Source organism: Prunus persica, chromosome G8 (assembly GCF_000346465.2).
Source record: "Prunus persica cultivar Lovell chromosome G8, Prunus_persica_NCBIv2, whole genome shotgun sequence".
Classification (NCBI taxonomy): Eukaryota; Viridiplantae; Streptophyta; class Magnoliopsida; order Rosales; family Rosaceae; genus Prunus; species Prunus persica.
In genome coordinates, this window is record NC_034016.1 from 21,635,643 (window position 1) to 21,648,937 (window position 13,295).

At 39.7% G+C, this 13,295-nt stretch overlaps 4 protein-coding genes and 1 non-coding gene across 7 annotated transcripts; 3 read left to right on the forward strand and 2 right to left on the reverse strand.

Moving 5' to 3' along the window:
- LOC18768281 (F-box protein At1g49360) lies at positions 450–1,466 on the forward strand. The gene has a single exon (XM_020553605.1). The coding sequence runs from the start codon at positions 450–452 to the stop codon at positions 1,464–1,466; it is 1,017 nt and encodes a 338-aa protein (XP_020409194.1).
- Positions 1,950–2,021, forward strand: TRNAP-AGG. The gene has a single exon. It is a non-coding gene; the product is annotated as a tRNA-Pro (tRNA).
- On the forward strand, positions 2,744–4,609 carry LOC18768407 (secoisolariciresinol dehydrogenase). Its single transcript, XM_020570524.1, has 3 exons — positions 2,744–3,323; positions 3,529–3,603; positions 3,739–4,609. Exons 1-3 carry the CDS (start codon positions 3,304–3,306, stop codon positions 4,538–4,540), a joined length of 897 nt encoding a protein of 298 aa, XP_020426113.1. The 5' UTR covers positions 2,744–3,303; the 3' UTR covers positions 4,541–4,609.
- LOC18766625 lies at positions 4,428–5,667 on the reverse strand. Of its 2 annotated transcripts, XM_020570525.1 has the most exons (3): positions 5,098–5,667; positions 4,723–5,008; positions 4,428–4,517 (listed from the first exon to the last, which is right to left on the reverse strand). In XM_020570525.1, the coding sequence occupies exons 1-2, from the start codon at positions 5,497–5,499 to the stop codon at positions 4,748–4,750; spliced, it is 663 nt and encodes a 220-aa protein (XP_020426114.1). In that variant the 5' UTR covers positions 5,500–5,667; the 3' UTR covers positions 4,428–4,517; positions 4,723–4,747. The 2 variants fall into 2 exon arrangements, with proteins under 2 accessions (XP_020426114.1, XP_007199293.2); XM_007199231.2 differs by lacking the exon at positions 4,428–4,517 and having other exon boundaries at positions 4,602–5,008.
- Positions 5,689–11,940, reverse strand: LOC18768867 (auxin response factor 2). 2 transcript variants are annotated; one of them, XM_020570523.1, is made up of 15 exons: positions 11,522–11,940; positions 10,999–11,175; positions 10,431–10,543; positions 10,117–10,212; positions 9,930–9,986; positions 9,574–9,729; positions 9,094–9,178; positions 8,550–8,640; positions 8,273–8,437; positions 8,045–8,164; positions 7,844–7,919; positions 7,619–7,757; positions 6,857–7,482; positions 6,225–6,415; positions 5,689–6,113 (listed from the first exon to the last, which is right to left on the reverse strand). In XM_020570523.1, the coding sequence occupies exons 2-15, from the start codon at positions 11,144–11,146 to the stop codon at positions 6,020–6,022; spliced, it is 2,157 nt and encodes a 718-aa protein (XP_020426112.1). In that variant the 5' UTR covers positions 11,147–11,175; positions 11,522–11,940; the 3' UTR covers positions 5,689–6,019. The 2 variants fall into 2 exon arrangements, with proteins under 2 accessions (XP_020426112.1, XP_020426111.1); XM_020570522.1 differs by having other exon boundaries at positions 11,364–11,940.

A 13,295-nucleotide genomic window follows, 5' to 3' on the forward strand; every position in this document is an offset into this window, starting at 1 on the left:
ATGTTTTGTTTTAATGTTTTTATTTTTATTTTTATAATGCAGGTTTTTGGTGAACTTGAAGAAGTTGTTTGGCGTGTAGGTAGTATTCTTTCTCCCTTTTAGTTTGTAATTCTCGTTATAGATAGTACCTTCAATTTGATATTCTTTAAACCATTCTCTGTTTTTTTTCTTTTTCTTGATCCAATGATAGAAATGCCACATACATACACTACGAATATAATCACCAAACCAAACATATTAAGAAAATTGCAGACCTCACAGATTGTTGCCTTCTTTTACAAGTTAACAACTTGACTATATATTCGCTGCTAGTTAAACCCTAATTCTTTTCCATGTTTGTCAGTTCCTTCGACTTTAACATATATGTCTCTGTATCAAGTTAACAACTTGATGTATGCTTGTATGGAGCAGCTAAGAAAATACATCACATGGGTCAGTGCTTTCGCAAAATGTCTGTGGGAGACGAAATGCAAATGCAAATGCAAATGAAGCAATGGCCGCCGTGGTCTGATCTTCCTCCTAAACTTGCGTCAAACATAGCAGAGCGTCTAGGCCCCATCGAGCTTCTGAGTTTCCGGAGCGTCTGCAAGGCTTGGAACTCTGCTTCTTCCACTGCCTCAGCTAAAATTGAATCCACACCAGACTTTGAACCCTGGTTTCTACTGTATGCTGAGGATTCTGATCATAAATGCCAATTGGTCACAGAAACTGGTAAGAAGTTCACCATGAGACTTCCAGAACTGGACGGAACAACTTGCCTTGCATCAAACCAAGGATGGCTTCTTTTGTTCAAGAAACAAGGTCTTGAAGGTGAAGCTGTTGGTAATTGTGGTGGTGCTTCATCAATGTTCTTCTTTCGGCCCTTCTCCAAAACAAAAATAGACCTTCCGGGATGCCCTTTCTTGGAGCTCTCTGATCATGTTGCAGCATTTTCGTGTGCTCCAACTTCCCGGGATTGCACAGTTTCTGTCATAAACCGCGTCAATGATTATGAACTGAAGCTGCATTTACTTCGCCGCGGAGCCGAGGAATGGTTCCAATATGACATTCCTTGTTCAGGAATCGGTACAATCAATTGCGCTGTTTACCACACTGAAAAACAAGAATTATACTTTTTCGACCATACAGACCGTGTGCTCATTATTGTATCTACTATTCATAAGCCAATAAGCTGGAGGTTTTCCAGAAGGTCTTCTGAGTATTCTGTGGGACTCAAGTCAGATTTCATTGTTTACGCTAGTTATTTCAAGAACACTGACATGAAGAAGAAGCTGGGGTTGCCAGATGATGTGGATGTTTCGTTTTCTACTTGTGGGACACAAAGGAAGTCTGGTGACCAGGACAGTTTCGTTTACTGTGAGAGCATTTCTGGCGATCGTGTTGAAGAATCCAAGAGCCATCAACTCAAAGGGATATGGATCTACCCAAAATTCTGCCAAGTCCCTCCAAAAGAAGAGACTTGGTGAATTTGCTTCATCACTGCTTTTTGCTCTTTAATTTATTCCTTTCCTTTCCTAGCTAGTAATATTCTTGTCTTTATTTCAGTTTACTATTGCTACACTTCGATGTAGTGCTCAATTGGTTTTGCTTATAAGATAGTTCTTCTTTGGGTTTTGCTTCAATTTTCTTACATGTAGCTTCCTATGAATTTGTAACAAATTCTATAATAATATTTACCATGATATAAGAATTTGGTTGTTCTATCATCAAGATTCAAATCTTTCCAAAAACAGAGTTTGCAATACTAGGCAAGCCTTTTGTTTTCAATTTTGTTCTTCTTTTGTTGCTGAAGTTTTTTTTTTTTTTCCTTTTTATTAAATAAAATTTTAAAGCTTTTTTTCCTTTTGTTGCTGGCTAACGGGGTTTGAACTTTGTTTCAATCTTCAAGATGGGATTTTCATCCTGAATTACCAAAAGAAATATTTACAATTTTAGAATGTAAATCAAAAGGGCATTTGGTCTAGTGGTATGATTCTCGCTTAGGGTGCGAGAGGTCCCGAGTTCAATTCTCGGAATGCCCCTGGTTCTTAGATATTTTTTTGTATTTTTCCTTCTTTCACTTTGGCATGTGAAACGGGATGTCGTTTAAAACACCTCCGAGAGTTCCACCCACACCGGGGCACTTTTATGATTTTATCCTTCTTTTGCTTCACTCTCTCTCTCCTCTTATTTTCTTTCTTCGTTCATTATTTGTCTTCATCTGCACTACTTGTGTGCGATACTGGGCAAGCCTTTTGTTTTCAATTACCTGTGTTCACTCGTTTTTGTTGGCTGACGGAGCTGTTGGGTACTAGAGGTGGTGGGGGAAAAGGGCTATACTCCTTAAATATATTTTTTATTTCACAAGTATAGCCGCGCGGCTCTACGATTTACGTAAACAGTTTAGCCATGCGGCTGTACTCCTTAAATTTATTTTTTGGTTAAGGGCGCGGCTATACTCCTTAAATTTATTGGGTATAAAGCCGCGCGGCCCTACGCCTTAAATTTATTTTTTGATTAAGGGGGTACCAATGCTTTCGAATTGGAGCTGCATGTTCTCAACCGCGGAGGCAATGAATGGATTCCACACCGGCGTGGTGTTACCCCGTCTTCAGTTAGGAGAATTCTACTTTTGCGACGAAGGAGACAAGTTAATCAGGGTCACCGTTGCTGCTGGCAACCTACACTGGAAGTGGTAACTTTTGCCTGATTCCTGGTGGGCCACCATTAGCAGCTGAAGTTGAATGTATACCATTGATAGAGGAAAGGGAATATTTGGAAACAAAGAAGGTGGAGAGGCAGCTGGCTGTTGGATTGTTGTTTTCAATGAGAAACGTTTCTCATCCAATCCGATAGCCCCCGTAATTTTAAAGGGGTTTGGATCCACCCAAGATTCTGTCAAATCTCCCCAATTCATCAGACTTTTGTTATTATCTTCTTTGCTGTGCATTTCTAGAATTAACCCTGAAACTGAAAATTATGACAGGGATGGACTAGTTTCAATAAACATTGTTCAAGAATGGCTAACTACAATAATAATCCTTCAAGGTTTATTAATTTTTAAAAGATTTTGTCATATAGTCCTCCACTCCACTCCAACCCCAGATTCCCCAGATTTTGTTGTTGACACTATTATATTGACATTAAACAAAATTTCAGACCCCAAAAAGAAAAAAAGAAAAAATTATTGATGCAACGGGCCCACACGTTGCCGGCCGTGTAAGATGCTTTCTTACATCCTCCTTGTCGGTCCAACCATGTTCCACAATTGGCCGATAGAAATAAGAAACAAGAACCACCACATCTTCTTAAACAAAACGAACCATGTTCAGGGTTGCATTAAGGTTTGCTTCTCTTACCTTTTAATTCTGATATCTACGCAGACACACAGAAATCATTTCGAAGTGCTGGGATTTTTTTTGGCTTTGGTTTTCTTGGGGTTTTCTATTTTTTTGGCTGGGGTTTTCTCTTCCTATTCAATAAGATATAATCTTTATCTTTGGATACAACTCAGAAGAAAAGTTGCTAATGGTTTGAAGTTTTGAACAGAAAAAAGGTTACCATTTCAAGAGCTCCTGTGGTTTCTCCAAGCTTCAAGATGGGATTTTCGTCCCAGACTGCGAGGTAGGCAAACTTGAATGGATATGGGGTTAATTAGATTTTATCAGATGCTTCCCCTTTCTGTTGATTGGATTCTTTAAGTCTGCAACTGATGCTTGGACTTGGACCATGTTTGCTTTGCTATGTGTGACAAAGCAGACTTGAAGGCAAAGTGGCGCTGATCACTGGAGCAGCAAGTGGCATAGGAAAGGCAACTGCATCCAAATTCATCAGCAATGGTGCCAAAGTTGTCATTGCAGATATCCAACAGCAGCTTGGCCAGGTCACAGCAAACGAGCTCGGTCCCAATGCGACCTTCATCGCCTGTGATGTCTCAAAAGAATCCGACATTTCCAATGCTGTAGATTTCACCATCTCTAAACATAGCCAGCTTGACATTATGTACGCCAATGCAGGGGTAGCCTGCAACACTCCCCCGAGCATTGTGGACCTCGACCTGGCAGTGTTCGATCGTGTCATGAACATCAACGTGCGAGGAGTCGTTGCAGGAATGAAACATGCTTCGCGTGTGATGATCCCGCGCAAAACTGGCTCCATTCTATGCACAGCCAGTGTCACGGGACTAATGGGAGGACTCGCACAGCACACCTATTCGGTATCCAAGTTTGCTGTCATAGGCATTGTTAAGTCTCTGGCTGCAGAGCTAAGCAAGCATGGAATTCGGGTCAATTGTGTATCGCCATTTGCCATCCCAACCCCATTTGTACTTGAAGAAATGAGTCGGATTTTCCCGGGAGTCGATATACAGCGTCTAATAGAAATAACACAGAATGCCGGCGTCTTGGAGGGCACAAATTGTGAACCCAACGATATTGCTAATGCTGCACTTTATCTAGCTTCAGATGATGCTAAATATGTTAGTGGGCATAATTTGGTGATAGATGGAGGTTTTACATCTTTCAAGACTTTGGAATTTCCTGCACCAGATCAGGTGCATTAAACATTCATTATCAGTTGTCACTGACTCACTATGCAAAGACATATGAGATGAGAAGACATTGATTCGAAAGATGAAGGCCTTTTCATGCAAGATTGATGTATGAAAACTTACTGTTTTTACATAGGAAATGCAGGAGAAGATAAATTACTAATTTGGTGAAATGAAAAGTGAAAAGTGAAAACCTTCATCAACTGGTTTGAGTTAAAATCAGGACTGCTCTATCCGTTGGGCAATCAAATTCACTGCTGCGTTGGCGGATGAGAATGCCCCATGGAAGCTTTCCTGGTAGGAAATAGATTCCAATTCTATAGCCATCTTCAGCAAAATCTCACCCAAGTCAGTCTGTTTTCCCAGCAAAGATTTGTAGTATGATTGAGCAGCAATCTTGCTGATTTCAACATTGGTGGCTTCTGGGCAATACTCATCATCCAACCACTTATGCAAAGTAACCCTTAGCCACTCTGATTCCTGGATAGATAAATAGATATCATTCAATCAAAACAAGCAATCCAAAAACAGCTGAAATTTAATTTCTGTAAATTAAGAGAAAATGGTACCTCCAAGGCCTTGGAAGGGACCAACCAATGCTCTGGGACCACAAGGTCTTGGACTTGGGCATCTGGGTCTTCTTCTTCTTCCACTTCATCTTTCTCTTGCTTGTTGCTTTGTGGATTTGAAGGAGACTGAGATCTTAGAGCAGTGTGTGGGTGTGGCTTGGGAAAATAATTCAGTGAGCGAATTGGATGTGGTGATGAAACCCAGAAATTGAGCGTAGGCGTAGCAACATTGGTGATAGCAGAAATTTTGGTGTAAGAGGTAGAATTAAACTTTGGGACGGCTGCAATTGGTCTAGTTGGATACAAAGATTTCATGGTTACTTTCTTTTCACTGCAGATTTTCTTTGTTGAGAGAATGGTTTGGTGGCGGGAAATATACGAAGGGCGCGTGCGCCTGGACATTCACAGATAGGGTTTTCAAAGGCTGAGCCTCCGAGGCACAAGCTGCTCTCACATTTTTTTTCTTTTTGTCTTTTTTTTTTTTCCGGATAACCGAGGTGCTCGGGCCCATACCATATAAATACACCCAAAAAAACCACATATTAGCCCAATATGCAAACCAAATTCGACATAAAGAACAACTATCCAATATAAAATACTGTGAATAAAGTATCTATCATGATTCATGCCCACTGCCCAGGTCCATAATTCTACCAGAACAGGTATATATCTGGATTTTATACAGGACAGCAATCTATCACAAAACACTAGCATCCTTCAGAACAAACAACCGAACTTCTGTTTTTGGCTAAATTTAGATAATGTGTAAACTGTAGCTACACTAGATGATTAAATTTGCACAAGTGGACATAGCTATTCATGCGGACATGTTTGTCGATACCATCTCTCTCTGTCTCTGTCTCTGTCTCTCTCACACTCCCTCATATGAACAGATAAACACAAATGACCTCAGAGGAAAGAATTAGAGGGATGTTGCATTTGGCGAGCCTGGATTCAGTCTGTCGATTTCTTCCTTTGGACAGATGAACAATTTTTGCACCATGGACTGGAATTCACTGCATATGTAACATGATTACCAAATTAGTAAAGACCGATAGCAGATCAGATTTGTACAGCACATCAGAAATGGCAAACTTTAAGTCACAGTATGAGTTCTAGTTCGTAACTGCCACAGGTAATCTCCTATCAGCATCATGTCTCCTTCATCATCCATGTAGGTTACCTGCCACCCACTGCTTCCATCGATCAAGCTTCCTTTGAAATCGAACATCTGGTCAAGCTCAGAAATGAGTTCACCATACCCATCAAAGCGTGCGAGGTCCACCGACCTTCCAACAGGAGCTCCATATTTGAGCACCTGAAAGAGCGTTGAAATTTTGACAAGGTTAACTTGAGCAATCAACTCAACCATTATAAGGAGGTGAGAAGAGAAATACTAGTTGTTCAACATTATCTGCACACTGATTCATTATCCTACAAATGCAACTTGAAAGTAATAAGAAGGCCTATTCATGTGCCTTCTAAGGGACCCGAATCACACGTAACTATGCTTGACCATATAACTTCAACAAAGCATAATCACCACCAGACACAGCTCTTTGGAAGTTTGTAGAAACTAGTTAGAAGGTTGCTCGTTATCTAAATACACAGATACATCTTTAAGGTGCATGAAATCAAATTCTAGTTTGGTGATTGAATAATATAGAATGCAAAACAATAAAGATAATTCAATTAGCATAAATGTTTCCTACAACTTGTTTGGAAAGACAACATAGAAGAAGTTTTATATGTAATGTACCTTTATGCAGCTCCTGTTAGTGACAGAGCAGCATTTCTTGCATTGTTTCGCAGAAAGAACACCAGAAACAATCTTAGAGGTCTCTGAAATCTGGACAGTTTCAGAAACACTCGACTGAGATATTGGAGTAATAGAACAAGGACTAAAAAGTTCACTAGAAGTGACAACTTGTGGTGAAGGGAGCTCCGGGTGACTAGTAACTATATTGACTCCAAACAGCATGGTTGTACCACGGCTATTTGGTTGGACAAGTGGCGCTTCAATCTCACTCCTTGGTTTGAAGGCCCTCGAGTCCTGGGACCCAGAGGATTTGATATTTGGAACTGACATGCTTCTTCTAAACGCTACACTGTCCCAGACTCCAAAATTAAATATTGGTGGCCATCGGTTAGTGAGACTTGGAGCTATTGCACTGCCAGGACATTGATAAAGTGGGTCATGCAATGGATTGTTGTCCAATCCCAATTCTGTATGGGTCCAGTCAGGATTTGATGGTGGAATGAACTGCGGTAGTAATGGTGGTTTTTGTGTACCCGGTTCATGAGCAGGTGGGTCACTAATTTCTTGACCTTGAAAGACCTTTTTTTGTCTTGGAGGTGTATACTCAACTGGAATTGGCAATAAGCCTATGAAGAAAAGAAGAGAGATAAGTTGATTAATTTTGACTTTAATTGGATATATCATTAAAACTGAGTTGACGAAGGAAGCTTTTTCTGAAATCTAGAGAAACTTTCCACAGGGAGGTATATGAGAGTTACTGACCATTCGTAGCCAAGTTAGGAAACCCAGGTGATATCAGATCAGGAACATGTGCTCTCTTATTAGGTTGGAGAGGCATGATATTCCAAGGAGAAAGCCTTTCAGGATGCAAGTTTGTATCTGATGAGGCATCCCATTGGACCTGGATGGACAGATCAATTAATGAGATAATTATGTATCAGTTTGAAGATTTTGAGATTTTGATGATTAGAAAAGGAACTTGGGTACCTTCAGACACCTCCATTCTGAACTGGGCCACCTGATACAATCATTATCTTCAATACCTATTATAGTACCCGCCAATCTGGTTCATACAATAACCACATTCAGTCAAAACACCATGACAGTGGGGGAAAAGGTAGGTTGTTAACAGTGTCTACGGTATTTTTATCCATCCATTCTTGCACTCAGAAGCCAAGGCTTGATTACCTTTTCTCTGCACATTCATCACCTTCAAAACACGTTCTGAATCTCATACCAATAGAATGGTCATTTTTTGCTGATTTCATGTATCGATCATAAGGAATTATAAATGCAGCAGGACTGGTCCTGCATATGCATAAAAAGATGGCAGCTTAAAACCTTAGAATATGTGTGTACCCAGTGATACTGATATTAAATCTAAACCCTATTAGCTCACAGAATCAAATAGCTTACCATGGACGATAGTACACAGTAAACAGGGTACCAGTAGAATTGGCATGGAAAGCACTGGCAAGTATGCCATGTTGCATGCTGTGGCCTGAAATGAGAGCAGTTGATGCATTGTCCTGGTTTTTGTTCGCACGGCGTATCCCAACACGCAACTCTCCATTTTCTCCTCTGAAGCAAGAATTACAATCATTAGATAACTAAAAGTGAAGACAGATAACTAATACATATATTAATTAACCCTTTAACTTGAGAGAGAGAGAGAGAAAGAGAGAGAGACTACCTGACAAAGATACATGCATCCCCAGCAACAAGTCTTTTTGCAGTCACAAATGTACTCCAACCACTGGTAAGCAAGTGCCTCTTTGGCTGACCTACATTGTGGGAGATGCAGCATAAATTTAAGATTGGTCGTATATGATGAATCCAATGTAGAAGGTTAAGGCAGAAACATGCATGAGAATTAAAAGTCTTCGCCACACTTAAGAAGGATAATCAGAAATAAAATTGCAACTGTAAATGCAATTACATTAGTGAGCATTTATTTGTAGGTTGGTCCATTATGTATTACATGGAGTCAGAAAACCATGGCAAATTGCTTTTTTTCTCCTAGGCATGATGAGAGGAATTTTAAATTTCTGAAAGAAAAACATGTCCCACATATTGAAATAATCAAAGAAATGCATCCATAAGTACATTACTGCAATGTCGAACACAATGACCAAATTCAAGTGTCATGCATCCGTTTCTGATTCTGTAAGTATTGATAATGATGCTTAAATTACTTCCACAGTTAGATGTTTGAGAGTGTCTGAATTTGAAGATACCACGAAATATATGGCGAAAGTGCCACTCAAATCCCTGCAAGTCCCTTGCGACGAGTTCTTGTACTGGTGGTTGCTGAGACATGTCCTACAAAAACATCTATAACTTGTGAAGGAACTGGCTTCTAATACTTAGCATTTTATATAAATCTTATGAGGTAGAGGTTATTGCAAAAGGTGAAGATCTGAGACAAGATTTCCTATGACACTTGTATAATCCAAAGTACCCAACATGCGAGCATAGTTCTTGTCACTTAGTAGTAGATTACTAGGTTGACTAGGTTCTAAGATTTTCATATCTGTCCCAAGAAACAGTAACAAGAGAAGCCAAAATCAAATATATGAAGGCATTTATCCCCATCTGCCTCATTTAAACTTAGCCTCAACTTATATCACATTGAATTGGTTAAATGATTGCTTAGCAGATGTGTGCCATTAATTTTCTAATGGGTGTTATGGAAAGCCATCAGAATAAAAACCAACCAGAGGTGGAAGGCACTCATCAGCTTGTCGTTTCGGAACAGAGAATCCACCATGAGTGCTTGTGTCAGATGGGGTGAGTGTCTTGCTAAAGGAGCGTGTACTGGTGCTCTGAGGCACGGGTTGATTATTTTCTTCATCTAAACTTAGCTGTTCTTGCTGCAAGGTGCCAAAGCAGTACGCATATGTTGTTATTATCATCACATGTAAAAATTCCAGAACAGGTGAAATAATGTAAACTTTTCAAATTATGAGCAATACAAAAAAAAAAAAATAATGGCTTCAAAAAGATATCATATCAATTTCTTGTAAGTTCTTATGGGGCCTAAGTAAGGTCATCTCAGCACTCAGTAGCTAACCTCAGTCAGAGGAAGCAAGGTGATTTGAGCAAACACTTCATCTGTGTGAACTTCAGCCTGCAAATGAGTCATTCAAAAATTAATAAATTCTCATAAATTGTAAGCCATTCAATTTTCAAGTCCATACACAATTTTAAAGTTATACCCATCACATTTTGTTAAACACACGCAGAGAGGAACAATTTACCTTTAGCAGAACACAGACAACATTGCAGAGGATCTTGGAAGGCAAATTGTAAATTGGCATTTCCATTTTGCCATCTTCGTTTGCATATGCCTCGACCTATTCTAGATCAACAGGCAAAGATGTTACCTATTTGGACCTCAGACAAAAATAAATTGAAGGGATTGATTGAAATTTAGGGACCATCTAAAAAGTGGGCCCAGGACCAAATAGAAATGGCATGAAAACTTCACAATTTGCTTAATAGACAGAAGAAACAGAGTCCTTAAAAGTGCCATAAAAGAAATAGTTATGAAGGAGGTGAGGGAGAAGAGAACCTGTTCCATGTGACCTTGAGGGAAGTAGAAAACCTTCTCTCCGGGGCCCGGAACATAAACATTAGGACCTGCACATGCATGCCATAGTCGAGTGTACGAATCATCTTTCTCACCTAACACCAAAATTGAAAACATAAGAACAAACCGAGGCAAAATTGGGCGGGGGGTGAAAATCAAACCATGAGGACCCGCTAAAGTGAAAGTCCATAAGAATTTGAGAACCCATTTCAGAAATGAGACTTGTTACAGGCCACAATATACAGAGAGTTGAAGATCCTAAATGTTCATCATAAAAATTTGATGCAACATGCCTTGAGCTACCTCTGAAAAATCAAAATGCCAATTGTAGAATTCGTTTCTGAATCAGTAACCCAAAAATAGAATAGTTTTTAAATCCATCATTAAAAATTAATAATGGTCAACACATCTCATTTTACTGTGGAAAAAAATAAAATCCAAGACTAAAACAGAGCTTAGTTACAAATTTTCTCTCCGAGCAGAGTTCAACACAAACATGAACAATAAAATGAATAAGAAAAACAAGAGGTCACTGGTTCAGGTCGTCCACCTCGTTTATTCTTGTTAGCAGCAGCAGCAGCAGCAGCAGCATCAACAGGGAAGGCTGAACCATCGCTACATCCGCTGCTTTCTCTCTCGGCAATATTGACGGTGGTGGGCCCCAAGCCTTCTACACCGGCAGTCGTCCTCGGCGCCATGTCTATTTATTTATCAATTCTCTCCGCCTCTGAACCAAAATAGAATAAAGAAGATATTGCGGAAGATGAAGAAAAAAGAAGAAGAAAAGAAAGCGAGAAAATTAGAAAAGGGTGAAAATAAGTGGAAGAGGAAAGCTCAGGGAGGGAGGGAGGGAGGGAGGGAGGGAGGGAGGGAGGGAGAATCAGGACAAATAGGCGTTAAGAATTAATCAGGTACCGCGTCCACCTAATGGCGTTAATGTGTCGCCTTCCTTAACTTCCTTTAATCTCTCTCTCTCTCTCTCTCTCTCTCTCTCTCTCTCTCTCTCTCTCTCTCTCACACACACACACACACACTTTCTCTTCCCCTCCACTAGCAAGTATCACAATTCCCACCTCCACACCCGGCCGTTTCAGCGTTTCTCTCTCTAGAAGAGGCCCCTGTGAGCAAGCAGCGTGAGCAGCGTGATGTCGTTGTAACGTTTAGTGCAAAAACTGGATGTCGTTCGTTGTTGTTGTTGTGCACCAGAGCGAGCGAGCTAGAGGAGAGAGAGAAAGATAGGCTGCAGTGCAGTCCAGGCACCGTTCAATGTATGTAGGCGCGTTGCAGGTGTGTGTTTGTGATTTGGTACACCTGCACCTGCCAGGCCTCTTTTTGGCTCCTCTCTCTCTCCCCTTTCTTTCTCTCTCCGAGACTCTTTCGTTTAATTTGGGTCTCTGTCTGTGTTGCTGCAAGTGTGTAGTGTACTATTGTTTGCTTTGCGATGCTGGCTGGCGGTGTTTGCTACTTTGCGCCGATGAGTTCGATGCGCTCTTTTGCCCTGCAGTGCATGCCCTCGCCTCATGCATCTCGCCCATTTGTCATATCTCTCTCCGTCAACCTTTTTTCTTTACTTGCGTGTGGCAACACTGACCGTCGATTTCCGGGAAATTGGGTCCCGCCTGTCTTGTGAAAACCACAAAGAAAGAAAGAGAACGAGTAATGTTGGACTTAATTTTGTAATTAAATTCGTATTTGTTTTGCATGAAGAGCAAGCGTCGCTTAACCATTGTCCACGGGGATTAATTTGGCTTAATTAGACCGGCTCGGCTTCAGTGTGTGTCGTATGTTCCCTTTGTTAGCTGGTAAACCTATCGCTGACTGAAACAACAAAGTGGCGAAACATAAATTCTTCCAGTGATTTAATATACATAATAAATTATTATAAATAATAATACATCCATTATCATTCTTTAATCAGAATATAGAAACCATGGTGGGGACTCATCATGCAATGTAGTCTCATAATTTGACACATTTTCTTTATTTGGTATTTGATGGTACTAGTCAAATAATAGATGAAACATTGTTTTCAACAAACACATCCATTGAATGATCATGATGCTAATGAATTTGTCCCACACTTTATATTTGGCTAATTTTTAATATTTTAATCATGTAAACGGATAGGGTTTAGATCGGATATACCTTAATCCAAATCCAAATCTATTTATAATTGGATTATCAGATTCGGATTATTAGATTGCACCTCTCAATCCACATCCGTTACTCATTGGATTCGACAAATCAAATTATTATCGGATTTATTTTGAATTGTACCTAAAACAAATTCAAAATTTATTAGTAGCATTGTTCTTTTATTGTTTTTATCTACTTTTATATCAATTTTTTATTTATCTTTAAAATTAGTTTTTTAAGTGTATTCTTAGTGCTATAAAACTAAAATTATTCATTTACACATATAATTCATATATGAATCCATTTATAATCATATTAACGGATTCGGATTATAATCGAATTATCGAATTAAGAAGTCCAAGTCATCTCCTATTAATTACACCGAATTTATATCAGATTCATATCAAAATTCAATTCATTGACATGTCTAAATATGATCCTTTTGAAGGAATCTCCAAATGACCATTGATGAATGTTTTGATTTGACTAATTACAAGGTGATTAAAACATTAACGATTAGGACATTCAAATGCATACTTATTAATATATATGTACCACTAGGGGTGGGCACTCAAACCGGCGAACCGGAAATCCAAACCAAACCGCACCGAACCAAACCGGAAAAAAACCGAGTTGACCAAAAAGTCAAAAACCGGTCAAAAATCGAACCGGACCGGTTTGGACCGGTTCCGGATCCGGTTCCATGTCTTC